General features: G+C 35.5%; 1 protein-coding gene across 4 annotated transcripts in view; it reads left to right on the plus strand.

Moving 5' to 3' along the window:
• Window positions 1–15624, plus strand: part of Afg2a (AFG2 AAA ATPase homolog A) — a 170005-nt gene that overhangs the window by 54646 nt on the left and 99735 nt on the right. For all 4 annotated transcript variants that reach the window (XM_055625897.1, XM_055625898.1, XM_055625899.1 and 1 more), the window contains exon 14: window positions 2225–2351. In XM_055625897.1, the coding sequence (XP_055481872.1) occupies window positions 2225–2351 (127 nt within the window). The remainder of the gene's footprint in view (window positions 1–2224; window positions 2352–15624) is intronic.

The raw sequence follows: 15624 nt of genomic DNA on the forward strand, positions 1-15624 counted from the left end.
AGTTCTTTTTTGAAAACATTACACTCTCTCCCTCCCAGACCAAAAAAAATTTTTTTAATTAAGTGAACTCTTGGTATAGATCCAAGAAGCAAAGAGAAAGGTTTTTTGTTGTTGTTGTTTTAAATACAGTTTATTTTCTGGGTGAAACATTTTTGTATCTGAGTATGAAAATGAAGCCTTATAAAATGTTTTATAAGGTTTGGAGGGATTTACTTTCTTAAAAAATCATTTTTATATTGCAAAACACTCATTCGTGGAGAATTCTCAAGGAGCCAAGATACTATATTTGAGCATGAAACAAATTAAGATTACATGCATAGAGTTCTCAAAAAATATGACCATAGTCTGTTTAAACACCTTTTAATAGTATATTGAATATAGGCTGATCATTCCAGTCATGTCTGGATGTTAGAAAGCAGGTCAGAAGAAGTGTTCTTAATAGTTTCCAAAGCAAAATTAAGGGATGCTCTACTGTTTTGCAATGAAGACTCTGTAGGGAACTGGCAATATTGATTTGAATGTATCTACCCCAACCTGTGTTATTTTTGAGATTCTGAAAATCTTCAGTTATGTTCACTTCATGCCAGTGCCCCTTGCTTCCTTTGCTTCTTCTTCCTCATCCTCCTTTGCCCTTTTTTTTGGTATATGTGTGAAGGATTGTGTGTTCTGAAGGTCAGTCCAAGATCTTGGGCATACAAGGCAGACATTCCAGCTCATAACCGTGCTTTAAAAAAAGTAAATACTTACGGGCCAGGCGCCATTTCAGCTCCTTAAGGTAACTTTAAAAGATTACGTGTGTTTATTGAATCAGTGAGAATGAATGATAGTGATGCTACTTAAAAGTGCTACCTGTTTTAACTTCCTTTGTGCTGAGTATTTAGCTGGAGTTCTGTCATGTTGGATTTAATTTTTGCAATGAATTAATCATTTGGTGTGCTGTGAGAGAATACACAGATAGGCTTTATTTTGTTATTAATTTATTTGTACGGGTGTTACTGATATTTTTGACTGTTTGGATTTCATTGATTTTCTACTATTGATTTTTTTTTAATTTTATTGACTTCTACTTTGATATTTGTTTTTTTCTACTTTAACTTTATTCATCTAGTAATTATGAACTCAACCTTTGCTAATGTTGCTATTTGATTGTTAGAAACTCTTGGAAAGGTAATATTGTGGAGATTGTTGTGAAGGATATAGACGATTTAAAATGTTACAGGTTTACTTTTAGGTAGAGTTAGGTAGCAGATCTAATGGTTAGCTGTCCTATAGGGATCAGACGTCAGGCTTCCACATACTCTCTGAACCTGGAGAGTTTAAATACAGCAAAAGACCACTTGAAATAAAAACTTGCCATCAACAGTTACATGTGACACCGCATGTCCACTTGTAAGTAAGTTGTGCATTAGAGGATCTGTCTTGTCAGTCAGTTTTTTGGGTTTGTACTGTATGTTGAAATCTGAGCCCTGTCAGTAGCTGTACTGCATGGTTATTAGGTGCCCTGTCACAGGTGCTAATGTAAAGATAACATTCCTCACATGATAAAGGAAAAACCCTATGTTCTTTACTGTTTCTTCTAAGTGCATTTCACTGGATTATCTATCTGTAACATACTTGAAATGTTATTTCATTCCATAGATTAAATAATTCATAGTTCTGAGTAGATCTGAAGAAATCTATATGATTATGAATGAGAATTGTGATCTTGTGATCTTGGTAGCATGTTCTCAGGGCTTTTTTTTACTTAATTTAAGGAAGGGAGAGAGAGAGGAAGGGAAGGAAGGAGAGGGGGAGAGAGAGAGCGAGCTGGCTTTGTAAATGACTCTCATATATACTAGCCAGTGTGTCCATCAAGAAATTAGGTTGATGCTGACTACTTGCCTGCTGCTGTATTTTTAATAATTTCCATGCATCTAGAAAGATTAGAGACATCCCATTTGTTGTGAGATATGCAGAATTTTCATGTAACCCAACCTTCCTCTAAGCAATGAGTCTATATCATACTGTATCTTTCACTGCCTATTCCTGTCAGTATGTGACAGATGTAAATTTTAACTAATTTTAATTTTTGATAATGATAATTCAAAACAATGAATTGTCAGACATATTTTCAAGCAGATGGTTTTGTTTTTGTTTTCTTGCAAAACAAAGAACTTTAAAAATATTAACTGTGGTATTTAGGGGGATAGGAAAGAAGATTTTTAAAACTGTTTCAAAATATCAGTTCTTCAGGTGCTGGGAATGTTGCAGACCGTGTTTTGGCTCAGCTGTTAACGGAAATGGATGGGATTGAACAGCTAAAAGATGTGACAGTTTTGGCAGCTACTAACCGCCCAGATAGAATAGACAAGGTAAGAAAGAAGGTTATATGGATAATACAAAAACCAAGAAGCAGGTCATTGGATTTATGTCTTTTTTTTTTTTTTTTTAAGTTTGGTTTTGTTGCATCACTCTTTACTTTTTTATTAAGAAGATGCTGGAGGATGTAGAATAGGCTCACTGTTTTGTTACATGCTGCAGATTTACAGCTTTCTGACACAGACAACAGAAACCTAGTGTTCTTAGTGAGTCAGTCTCCCGAAGTTCAGGAAAGTTACAGATGGAGTTTTGACTGTGTATGATCCATTTGTACTGCTATATAGGGCACTGGAAAAACCTGGTCCTAGGTTCCATTCTCAGGCAGCTGGAACCAGTGCAGTGGAGTGTTGGAGGACATCCTTTTGGGAGTGAAGATGAACTAGGGTTGGACTGCACTAACTAGCCTCTTCCAACTCAGGATGTTATATCTTTTTATTGACAATTACAATGAAAAATGAAGAGTATGACTGGCTCCAAGGCCTCCCAGGGAACTACCATGTTAATGAAAGTATTTTGTAACTCTCTAATATACCCCTCCCTCTTCATTTCTTCCAGAAACTTTCAGTGTATTTCCCTAGAAAATTGAATACATGAGACTTGTTTTTTGTTTTGTTTTTGTTTTATCTAGTGTAAGCTTCCAGATAATTTTATATCATTTTCATCTATGCCATGGTAAATGTCTAAGCTATTTCTTACTCAGTAGAATCAGGTCACCTACCATAACTTTATAGAAGCGCTGTACTAGCCATCACTTTGACTGTATTAGACTGAAAATAATAATGGATTCAGTTCTTGCAATATGTATCTTAGATTTAACTTTGTGTTTGTTTGTGTATGTGCACTTTTAAAACTGTGACATCCATCTGTCTGTCTGTCTATCCTGGAACTCTGTAGACCAGAGATCTGCATGCCTCTGCCTCCCTGAGTGGGATTAAAGGCGTGCACCAGTGTGCCACTGTTCCCTGCTAAGTTGTTACTTTTAAAAGATCCCTTTGAAGATAAGAAGGATATCCCTTTTGTGAGGAGAGCACTTTTCTATAGTTTAATTAGCATTTGGCTGTGTGGTGAATGCTTCTTGATCAAATGCAGGTAAGAGGGACTTGCTTTCCCTTCCTGTTACTCTGTTTACACAAGCCACCTGAGGTCTGACCATTGTATGATGTGGATCAATGCTGCACATCTCACAGATTGGTGTGAAAGGGAGGACTGAATTTTAACAGGAAATATAGAATATGAAGGTGAAACCCTCAAAGATTACCTTATTCAAATAAAGGTTCTGAATCTAGAAACACACGTGCACACACATACACCGCCACCTAGGTAGGTGTACTGTTTTTTGTTTATCCTCTTAGGGTTTCCCTTTTGTCAGTGTCAGCTCTTATGGACACCTTTCATGCTCTGATGTTGAGTGCTTTCAATATTAACTCTGTTTCTTGAAGTAAGAGTTGGGGTTTTCAGTAAATTTTCTTGTGTTCTTCTATATCAAACTAAATGACTTAGGCCAATGATGGCTTTCATTAAGGTTTTCTTGTGTAACAAGCTGTCATAGACATAGTTTACCTTCTCTTCTTGTTTACCTGTGTCATTTCCAGTATGTAGAAGTTAAAAGTCTCATATTCAAGTCTTTAATGTGTTTAATGTTTATTAAACCAGAGGTTTTTTTGCACTTCATGGTGATGCAGTGCAAATCCCAGCACACCTTTAATCCCAGCACATGGGAGGCAAAGGCAGGTAGATCTCTGAGTTCGAGGCCAGCATGGTTTACAGAACAATTTCCAGTACAGTCAGGGCTACACAGAGGAAAACAAAACAGTCTTTCTATGAATTGTTTAAATATATGTATTGTATATGGTCTCTGGAACTGTATTATAAATTTATATGAATCATGTTGCTATATCTGTAAGCTATCACAGTAGAGTGGCTTTAGTTTCAAATTTACTATACCACTTCTTGGCGGATTTTTAGTGCTTCATCTTTTAAAATACAGTTTCTTATACTGATTGTTTTTCACCTGGGCAGCTCCTCAAAATGCTTATACCTATAATGCTATTATGTGACAATGGAAATATTTATTAATGGCCCCAATCTTGGAGTGGCATTGGGTCTTAGGGATTTGGAGTTGGTGGGATTCAGTTTTGACATTTATGATCAGAGATTTTGGCACTTAGATATTTAAATTTAGGAAGTTGAGATTCAATGCTTGTTTTCTTGGTGAACAGTATCTTATGATATCAACAGTCAGAGGTGTATTTAAAGACAGGGGTCAGGTTGGCTTTTCTACTGTGTAGGTGTCCTGATGGACAAAGCCCTCATGTCAAGTTTCAACTAGCCCCTCTCTTCTTCCCAATCTACTACATCGATAGGTATTAACCCATTAATAGACTTTATCTCCAGGCCTCAGGCTGCTAAATCTCATGCTTCTACTACTGCAGAACCAGTGCTGTTAAAGTCTGAGAACTTCTGCACTTAAGGATGATTCTTTTTGAAAATCTCTTTATGTTCTTGATCTATCTCCTATCTGACCTGTTCTTATTCATTCTCCTTCATTTCCCCCTCCCCTCCCTTATTTGTGGAAAAAAACAAACAAAGGTATCTTTTTTTAGACTCTATCCCACTATCTTTTCCTTTTCAACTTTAACACCTTGAATCATTTTATGTCATTTTTATTCTATCTTAAGCATTCCTTACTGTTTGAAATGCATACATACATACATACATGTATACATACATTTATTGAAATTGACTTCATTTGTTTTAATTAGCATATAAAATAGTGGGTTTCATTATGGTGTCTTCAAATCTGCATGTTGAATACTTAATTGCTCATGTTAACCCCTTCTGTCTTTTTTGTTTTCTGTTCCTCCCATGGTATTTAAATTTGCCGACTACAGGTAACAGTTGTCTTTCTGAGCCTGGATTCTTTCATTTCATACCAGGTATCCCAGTTTTGTCCATTGTCTTACAATTGACATTTCTTTTTTACAGCAGAGTAAAACTCTCTTGTGTATGTAGATACGGTTTCCATGATCCATTCATCAGTTGGTAGCTGGCTAAGGTGGTTCTACGTTTTGATTACTCTTGAGTTGTGCTGTAGTAAACATGAATGTTGTGCTGGCTAGTTTGTCAGCCTGACACAAGCTAGTCATCTAAATCTCCGTTAAGAAACTGCCTCCATAAGATGGGCTGTAGGCAGACCTGTAGGGCATTTTCTTATTTATTCATGGGGTGGGGTGTTCAGCCCTTTGTGAGTGGTGCCATCCCTAGGTTTCTGTGTTCTGTAAGAAAGGCAAGCCAAAGGAAGCAAGCTGGTAAGCAGCACTCCTCCATGGTTTCTGCATCAGCTCCTGCCTCCAGGTTTTCATCCTGTTTGAGATCCTGTCCTGACTTTCTGTACTGAAGAATAGTAATTTGGAAGCATAATCCAAATTAACCCTTCTCTCCCCAAATTACTTTAATGATGGTGTTTCACCACAGCAATAGATACCTTAATTAACTAGGTCAGATGTGTAGCTATGTCTGAGCTGTGCTGACTTGGGTGCTTTTAGGTATACTCTCAGGAGTGAAGCAGGTCTCATCTAATTCTGCTTTTAGTTTTTTGAAGCCTGAATACTGATTTCCAAAGTGGCCTCCACTACTTGAACATTCCCGCCAGCAATGTTTAAGTGCCCTTTTTGCCCTTGTCCTCTCCAGCATTTGTTGTTTTCTTAATAATTGTTATTCTGACTGGTGTAAGGTGGAACCTCAGTTTAGTTTTGATTTGCATTTGTCTCCTAATTTTTTTTTTTTTATTTATTGGCTTTTGTAATACTTTTGAAAACTGTTCCACTCATATTAGCCACATGCTAACTTGGGAGACAAGTAATTTTTTTACTTCTTTGCATATTATGAATTTTATTCTTCTCTGTGATTTATTGTTGGCAAAGATTTTTCTCCCACTCTATAGTCTGGCCTATCATTCTGATAATTATTTTCTATGCAGAAAAATTTTAATTTTATAAATTATATTAGCTTATTTTTATCGTTACTTCCTAGGTTGTTGGTATCCTTTCACAAAATAGTTGCGTATTATGTCTCTAACAGTGCCCTCCATCCCTATAATTTCAAAGTGTCAGGTCTTTAGTATTGATTCTTTTTTATTTAGCTTTTTGAGATTATAGTATAGTTATATCATTTCCTCTTTCCTTTCCTCTTCCAAACCCTCCCATATACCCATTCTTATTCTATTTTGTTAATTGTTGTTACATGCACTTATGTATATGTACACACATATATATTTCTAAATAGAATCTCTTGTGTGTGTTTGATGTTACTTATTTGTATGTCTTCAGGGATTTGGTATTGGATAATCAGTTGGTGTGTTCTCTCTTGAAGAAGAGTTTCTCCCACACTGAGCATTCTTTGGTTGCTTCTAGTCCTTAATTCTTTATTTGTTTTTTAATCATATTTTGAATGGTATAAGAAATAGGAATCTAGTTTCACTGCCGAAGTACCAGCACTATTTATTGACAATGCTGACTTTCTTCCAGTAAATGTTTTGGACACCTTCACAAGTTATGTGAGTTTAGCTGCATGAATTTCTTTGGGTGTTGTGTTTTTGTTTTTTGTTTTTTCCTTCTCAGCCCCAAGCTCTGAGACTAATGAGACTATCTATACACACGCACACAAATATCTAGGCTCTATAACTAGGCTCTTCTCTGACTAGTTTCTAACTTAAATTAATATACCTCAATTCAGCTGCCATACGTTTGTCCTTCTCACATCTTGCTGGAGCGAATCTCCCTACACCTAGCTCTATACCAGAATTCTTTATGCTTGTGTGATGTCTTTCTATTTTCTGCCCTAGCTAGAAGACTTTAGCTTTTTATTGACAGGTGGTGCATCCACATAATACACAAGATATGCCTTCTACATTTGGGGGTCCTTTATTCTTTTTTCTTGGTCTGCTTATTTGTTTTTCTTCCAGCACCATGTTTTTGTCAGAGGCTAGGAATCTGAAGCTAGGTAGTCTGACAACTTCAGCAATTGCTCTTTCAGCTGAAGGTTGCTTTGACTGTTTGGCATACTTTGTGCTTTCAGATGGATTTTGTTTTAGTTTCAGTTTTTGTAAAGAATGTCATTAGAATTTAGATAGCGATTGCTAACATTGAATTTGCAGGTGCCTATATATAAATCTCAGTAAAATAGCCATCTTCAAAATAGTAATTCAGATACCCTAAATATGGGAGGTCTTTCCATCTTCTAGTGTTTAGTTTTGTTAAGGCATTATTAGGAAGAGTCTTATTCCACAGTTTCAGCTAACACGGAGCTTACTGTAAAACTGTATAACCCAAGCAGGCAAAGATGGCCAGGATCAGAACAGTGGCTGCAGAAAGTAGTAGAGTAACTTAAACTTGACAAGAGAAACCAATGAGACATGCCTTGAACGTAGTTCCATATTCATGAAAATTATTCAGCCTATGAGTTTTCTATGTCTTTTGAAAGTATAGTAGACAATCTGTTATGTCATCATAGTCCACATTTTCTTTTTTTTTTTTTTTTTTTTTTTTTTTTTTTTTTTTTTTTTTTTTTTTACAGAAATAGATAATAATAAAACACTCCAAATGCTACCCAAAGGCTTTTATATACCAAAGCTTGTGTTTTCAGGTTCACTGTAGGTATGAGTTGATTGGTTTTGTTTTTGTTTTGGATACTATCTTCCTATACTTGCTTATTATTACAAATTTTTTTTAAGACAGCATAAAGAAAGCAAGTATTATTCAGGGTTGGAAAAGTGACTTTTTTATTTAACTATGAGATTATCAAAAAAGGCTGGAAAGCAATAAATTACCTTTAAGATGATGGTTATGTTTAAAAAAAAATCTTGATTGATAGTCGAACAACTTGCCTTTTTATATAAAAATTATTATACAGATAACTTGTCAAGCTCATATTTTCTCTTTTCATGGTTGTTAAGCTTACAATATTTAGGTTCTATTTAATATGCTTTTCTGAAAGCTACAAAGCTACAAATATAAAAACAACATTTATATAGATTAAAAGTATCTAGGGGTATACTTGTTTAAAGTAACTTTTAAATTTGAATAAAACTACTTCTTTTTTATTGCAAATACTGTTAAATTCCTGAAGATTAGAATTAATGTTGAGATTATCCAGGAACCAAAGTATATATTGAATATTTTAGAACCATTAGTAGAATTAATTTGATATTGTTCCACATAATATTAATAGTAATGAAGTGCCATTTTTCTGTGTGGTACTCAGTGTGTGTGTGTGTGTGTATGTGTGTGTGTGTGTGTGTGTGTGTGTGTGTGTGTGTGTGTGTGTGTTTGGGGCGGGGGGTCGTATATGAAATAGTATTAGTAGAAAAAAAAAGCTTCTTTGAATATGTACAATCTAATTAGAATATCTAGACATTTTAATGTGTTATCATCATAAGTGTGAGTGATATCCAGACTTTGCAATATTTTAGTGATATGTGCATTCACACAGATTCAGAAAAATCAATCTTTGGCCTGATACTCTGAAATTATTCTGTTCCCTGATAATGGATTTGGTGTTGCAGTTACTCTTCTTTGACACAAGATGGTGATGCTCACCTGAAATGTTTCAAGGGCAAGCTCCACTTCTTCTCACTTCTTCTCAAAGGAATATGTTAAGGAAATGAGAGAAGTGGCTCTGCTTTGAGAAATAACAGTTTGATAACCTTCGTGTTGATGTATGCTTTGTAGAATTCATGTTACATAAAGCGAGAAATGTAAGTTTAGATTTCAGTGAATTAGAGATAATTGAGAGCTTTAGGAAAGGAGACAGTTGCGTGGTAAAGTGATTAATCGATTAATCACATTACACTAAATAAAAGAATCAGGATGTAAAAGGCAGCAGTGTATACTTCCTGATTCTATTTATGTGACATTCTGAAAAGGCAGCACTGTGGTATCAAAAATTAGATCAGAGTGGCTAAGTGGTCAGCAGTTTAGAGTACTTGCTACTCTTCCAGAGGACCCAGGTTCAATTCCCAGCACCATCCCTCAAATCAAATTACAGTTCAGAAGACCTGTAACTCAGTTCCACAAAGCGGCATACCTTTCTAAGATTATATAAATGTCCTGTGACTTAGGTTTGAGATGATTTCTAGGTCATGTGTGTGTGTCACAATCCTTAGATTTTTGCACAAGAATGTTTAGGTTTTTTAATATAAATTTGACCAGTAAGAAAATAACTCTTGAACAAAAAAACATCTTAAGTTAAAACAGCTTAAGAAAATTTTAGCAAGTCAGGTGGAGATGAGGCTTTGAACTTATTCCTCATCTCTTCTCAAAGCCTTTGATTATCTTTGACAACCCATTTTCTCAGACCTCACATCACTCCTGCCTTAATGAGGTCAAAGCTACATCTATAAGAAGGGAACATCTTTTCCAACTGTACTACCTGCCATTCAGCTCTCCAGTAAAAAGATTCTTAGAGCACAAGGTGTACTGTTAATGCATTGGGCTAGAACTAGAGATTTTAGCAGTCACTCAGCAGTGAGTCAGCTCTTTCAGTTTTGCTTTAGTTGAATTCTTGTATCTTATGTAGTGTAATACAAAATAATCTAAATTATCTCCTCCTCCTCTCTCCCACTACCTTACTGCAAGATCATCATTTAATTTTATAGAACAGGAAGGGCAGGTGAGTCAGCATAGCATAGTAACAGGGTCACCTTCCATGACTTTTCTGATATCAAGGTAAAGTGTGAAATCGAACTGTGTCCACTTGACTTACTCAGAGTTGTGTTTTGTTCTTAAAAAATAAAATAAACCACAGTTTGCCATTTGTAAGATAGGCTTTAGATGTCTGTTCTCATCTTGCTTTGTTTGTTAAAGTGCAGGAATGTGTTTATGATGCTGCATAAAAACAGGTTAGTGTATTTTGTCTAATTAGAAATGTGAATGCAATAGTAAGCACTGGAGAGGTGAACAAGATATTTTCAAGAATATTTATTGAATTTGTGAGACATTTCTCCCATTAATACCATATTTGAGTGCCTGACACTCCATTTACTTCCTTTTTTTTCCCATTTACTTCTTCTGTAATGAATTTTCTGCCCCTTTTTCAGATGTTGGCAGAGTCCTGACATTTTAGTTAGTGCAGTAACTATGAGGCTTATTTTTAACTTTTGCAAAATGTCTTGATGATGTGCTTAGTGTTGATTATCTCTTTTAGCTATCTATATCTTCAATTCATAATGGAATCTTTGATAGTGACATTGTTACTTGAGGAATTGAGTAAAGTGTAGGGCAAAGGAGAAAAGATGTGAAATGGAGAAGGTAGAGAAAGGGTGAAGCTGTGTATGGCAATTTTTGTTTATTTGTTTCTGTGACTTTATGTATTTGATAATTGAAATAGAGTAAGTTGATAGCTAGGTATAAAACTAACTAAGTAGGGACACCACTGTACTTGGTACCTATGTTTGTAGAATTTTTGGAGCCTGGATACACCCATTCATATACCATTATATCTGGTTCTTGTGTATCATGACATCAATGAATACTTACTCTATAGACCGTATACTTTAGCTGACAACTAAAGTTATGTAGTCTCTGGCCCCTTAAGTAACAAAATTGCCCCTAAACATAAGAAAGATGAGCTTTGTGGGCTATAACTGTGTTAAGTTTTGACTATTACAAGATCACTCACCAAATATCTGTTTAGTACCAGTATATGCCATGCAGTGAGATTATATGGAGGGAAATCCAGGCATACCCTACAAAAATGTTCAACTTTTTTTTTTATACCAGTTACAGTACAGCTTGCAGAAAGCTGATGGTTAGGGAAAGAACTGGGGCATTCTCACATAGTAGTGTTCCCTTTCCTAAATCAATGGATTGTTGAGTTTCAAGCCTCATAGGAAAAGAGCCCAGCAGTTACCTGGCATTATGTAGATACCACAATCCATTTTCTCTTTCTTGTTCTCCTGGTTTGTTTGTTTGTTTGTTTGTTTGTTTGTGTTTAGACAGTGTTTAGACATGTTTTTCTTGTACCATATGTATGTATATATATTGTAAGAATGTTATATATTTATTTTATAACATAAATATAAATAAGTATAATATATATATAAAATGTAAGTTGTCTGCTGAAGATACTAATATTTATTTGCAACTTTTTAATCATTATTTTGTTTGTATCATTAACAGGGATTACTGCTGTATGAGCTAGAAGTTGGCCATTACTTCATTCTGTCATCTCTCACATAGGATTCTTTTGCTATTTTCTAATTCAGATGTTTAGTTCAAGTTGCATTTAATGAAGCTTTATTATTTTAAGACACTGATATGTTCCTTTCATTGTGATTTGCAGGTATGTGACCAGAAAACACTTGAATTTTTAGTTAGCCTAGAATTCAGTGTTCTGTTGTTGTCAGGAGCATATTAAATCTTTAACTCTTCCAGATTGCACATTTAACAGGATAATAGAGAGGATTCATTGTTCTTCATTTTGAAAATCAGGGGAAACCAAAGAGCAAGAAAGAAGTTGGTGTTTGTAATCATGAAGTTTGTATATGAATGAATGTCTATGACAACATATGAAAATGATGCAGTGGGAAAGTAGATTTGTTTCAGTATCATACTTAAATTCTATGATTTTAACCAAAAATCTTCATTTTTTACATTTATCTTCACAAATTTAACCTTTCTTTTTCATAGTAGAGTTTACAGCCAGAAAAGGAGATCAACTAGGATAATATAATCAGAGTCTTTCCAGTAGACTCAAAACATTAACACCAAGTTTATCATAATAAATTTACAGGTAGAAACTTGTAGATACTGTTCATTAATATAAGAGATCATCTTGAGTCCTTATTTATTGACTAAAAAAGCATAATCAGAGCTTGGCCCCCAAGCTTTTAAGATGGAAGATTTTCCTCTTAGTTTAGAAACATTAAGTTAAAAGATAATATAGTGTGAATATTATGTCTGTCATTACAAAAGAGAAATTAAAATGCCCCCCTACAACCAAGAAAAAAATAAGCAGATATCTTGCTGAGTTAACTTACTATTAATTTTGCTTTATGTGTGCCTCAACTCATTGAGATTAAAATTCAGTCAGAGGCAGGAAAGATGGTTTAGTTTAGTTTTGTTTGGCTGTGAGATCTTGAGGATGCAGTTTGTATCCCAGCCCCATGTAACAAGCCAGGCATCCCACAAGTGCCTGTAACCCCACCTCGGAGGAATCCTAACCCTCTGCTGGCCTCTGAGCACACACACACATACACACACACCACCCCCTTGTCATCATGCAGGGATGGTTCTTTGTTTTTTCTTGAGTTTGAAGTCTTATCAGACAACACTCATGGTTCCTTATGTGAAGGAGGTGCTATTTTGATTTGTTTGTTTTTGACACAGACTGTTGCTCTGTAACCCAGACTCTGGCTTCAAACTGTTTTATAGGTGTCTGTTGCCAGAAAAGATTTGAACTTTTTTAATAGTTCATATTTCTTTACATATCACATTTAAGTTGTGTGTGTCTTAGTTATTTTTGTCTTTTGAATTCCAGTTTCCCTTCTAGCAGATACTAACAATAGGGAATCATTTTGTCTGAATGGTAGGCTAAAAGTTTGCAATATTAAGGTAAAAAACTTAAATATAAAACAATATATTTTCTGATTTTTATAATTCCCCAGCATTATCATCTTTATCTTGTCTTTATACAGTTTTAAAAGATCATCCCCTAAAATCCACAGGGCACAGACATTTCCTTTCAATTTATTGGCAAATGCTTGGAGTTAACATAACCCCAGAATAAAAATTAACTCTTGAATGATTGTAATTTAGGCACAGAAGCCAAAGTGATGATATTATCAGTTACCCAAAAACTTTAAACAGTGAAGTTAGCTTAGGTATAACAGCACAGTTCTATTTGAAAGTCTGAATGTACCACAACTCCCACCAACATGGAGCCAGATTTGAAAGTATATTTTGTCAGGAACTTTAGAGATGAGAATAAAAACATTGAAGATACACAGTGATCGGTACATTTACAATTCAACAATATTTTGGGGGCATTTCCTTTTTTTTTTTTTTTTTTTTTTGCCACCATGTGCACTTTATTGAATTCACAGTGGAAGGTGTGTGAAGGTAACATTTGCAAATAAATGTGTAGGGTAAAGTCCTCAGCCCAGGGGTCAGATGTGGTATTCTTTGTGAAGAAGCTTGAAAGATTGCCAGAGAAGTAGTGGAGACAATGATGCAGATAATGACCATAAAGACACTGAAAATTAAGGAGCTGATATTCAGACACTTGGCAGTGGAGCATGCACCTGGGCTCCAGTCACATCACCCACCATCTTCCTGTCCCTGGACTTCCCTGAGTAGGCATAATCTATGAAACCCAGGCAGTAGAAGTTCAAGAAGAGTGCCTTGAACAGGAGCCAGACCACATGGTTGGGCACAGAGACCTTTCTGGGCATGTTGATCACGGTGGTTCTCACAATGGCTGAGTTATGGGGTTCCCCCAGCTCAGTGACCCCATATTCCTCTTTGATCGTCTCATAGCTTGGAGGAAGTCCAGCATTGGCTTATGGTATTGACTCTGGAACAATCGCAACGTCTGGAGGATGGCTGGACATTTTACTTTTTAAAAAGTTACAGTTTTTGCTCTGTAGGAATGGTTAAAAGAATACAACTGTCTATATAAACCAGTCTTAAAATACTTGGTAAATCAGAATTAATTAAAACTAGCTTCAACTTTAATCAATTGAATATCTGCAGTATCCAAGAAGCTGGGCATTTCTGTATGCAGGAGGGCACAGTGAAGAAACTGTGATGGCTATTTTATGGTGTGGTTAAGGAGAAAGTTTTCATTGTAAATAAGAGAAAATATTCAGAGGCATATGAAGAGTCCAGAGCGGAGAGGAAAAAAAAATAGACTAACCATGGCCAAGGCTATCTGCAAGAGAGGCAAGAAAGCATGTACAACTCATCATTAAATTTGAAGCTTGTTCTAAACATTCAGGTTCGAGGTACAGTTATTTAACTATTTACCCATTAATGTATAACACTCCTATTTATGGATGATGTCTTCTGTAGAACATGACAGCCAGCCTGCCTCTCTCTCTCTCTCTCTCTCTCTCTCTTTTTTTTTTTTTTTTTTTGTGTGTGTGTGTGATTCCCTTTCCTTTTCCCCTGAGGAGACTTTTTCCCTAAGATAAAAAAAAAAAATTTAGTCCTGCTGGCCACCCTCCCCTAAAATTACTGTTAGTTCCAGTGACATTATTTTCTATTTTGTGAACTCTGCTCTTTCATCTCAGTTGAATTTATTATTAGTCATTATGATGTAGGAATTGAACAAAAATCTGAATCCAGTCAGGTCACTGATTATGTTTTTTTAATTTAAAACATACTTCATTTTTTCTTTCCCATGATGCTGCTGTTCGGGTTCAGTTCTTTCCCAGGGTTATTGTGGTTGATCTGAATTGGTTTCTCTGACACTGGATTCTTCCTCTTCCACTTTATTATTCTAACAACCTTTCTAAAAGAATGTTTACCATGACCGTTTGGCGTGCCAAAGAACTGAAAATCTTTAGCCTGCTTAAGTGTAGCCATCCTTGCCCCTGTTGGTAGGAGTGTCCACCTTAGCAGTTGTGTCTGGCAGGCAGGGATGCTGCACATGCTGAGTTTATTTATTTCCTCCCCATTTATTTGAAGAGCACTTGCACTACTCTTCGTCAGCTGTTGCCCACACTTAATACTCCTGACATCACCAAGGTTCTGTCCGGAGGTTTTATTGTTGCTTCTCTGTTTCTCTTACTTGGTGTATCTGGTCTCTGATTTCTTTCTTGCTTCTCTACCAAATTGTTCAGTCAGTGATGTGCTAAAGTTGTTCATCCTTTACTAATATGTTTTTCTATCTGTTGGAGAACTTGAGGTCAGAAGAAAGTAAATAATTTTGAATAAATCTCAGGTAACAGGTGTTATGTAGCCACTGAATGATGACAAAGATACAAACATTTAAATGCGATTACTACCACATACATTTTCTTAACAAAATATTTAAACCTTTGTAATTTTCTTTGGGATTCTAATGAAACCAGCAATTAGGAAGAATTTTTTTCAAAAGATAGCTTCATAATTTTATCTTGTCTTTTTTGTAGTCGTAGAAATTTTCTATCAGCAGGGGGCAGTCAAACCAAATTTCATTCTGCTAGCCTATGATCTGTGTAGGACATGAATTTTTAGAATGCGTTTGTAAGCAAAATTCAAAGCTTTTTATTGGTAAGTCTGTTCG

Source organism: Psammomys obesus, unplaced genomic scaffold (genome assembly GCF_907164565.1).
Source record: "Psammomys obesus unplaced genomic scaffold, mPsaObe1.curated_primary_1811, whole genome shotgun sequence".
NCBI classification, from domain to species: Eukaryota; Metazoa; Chordata; class Mammalia; order Rodentia; family Muridae; genus Psammomys; species Psammomys obesus.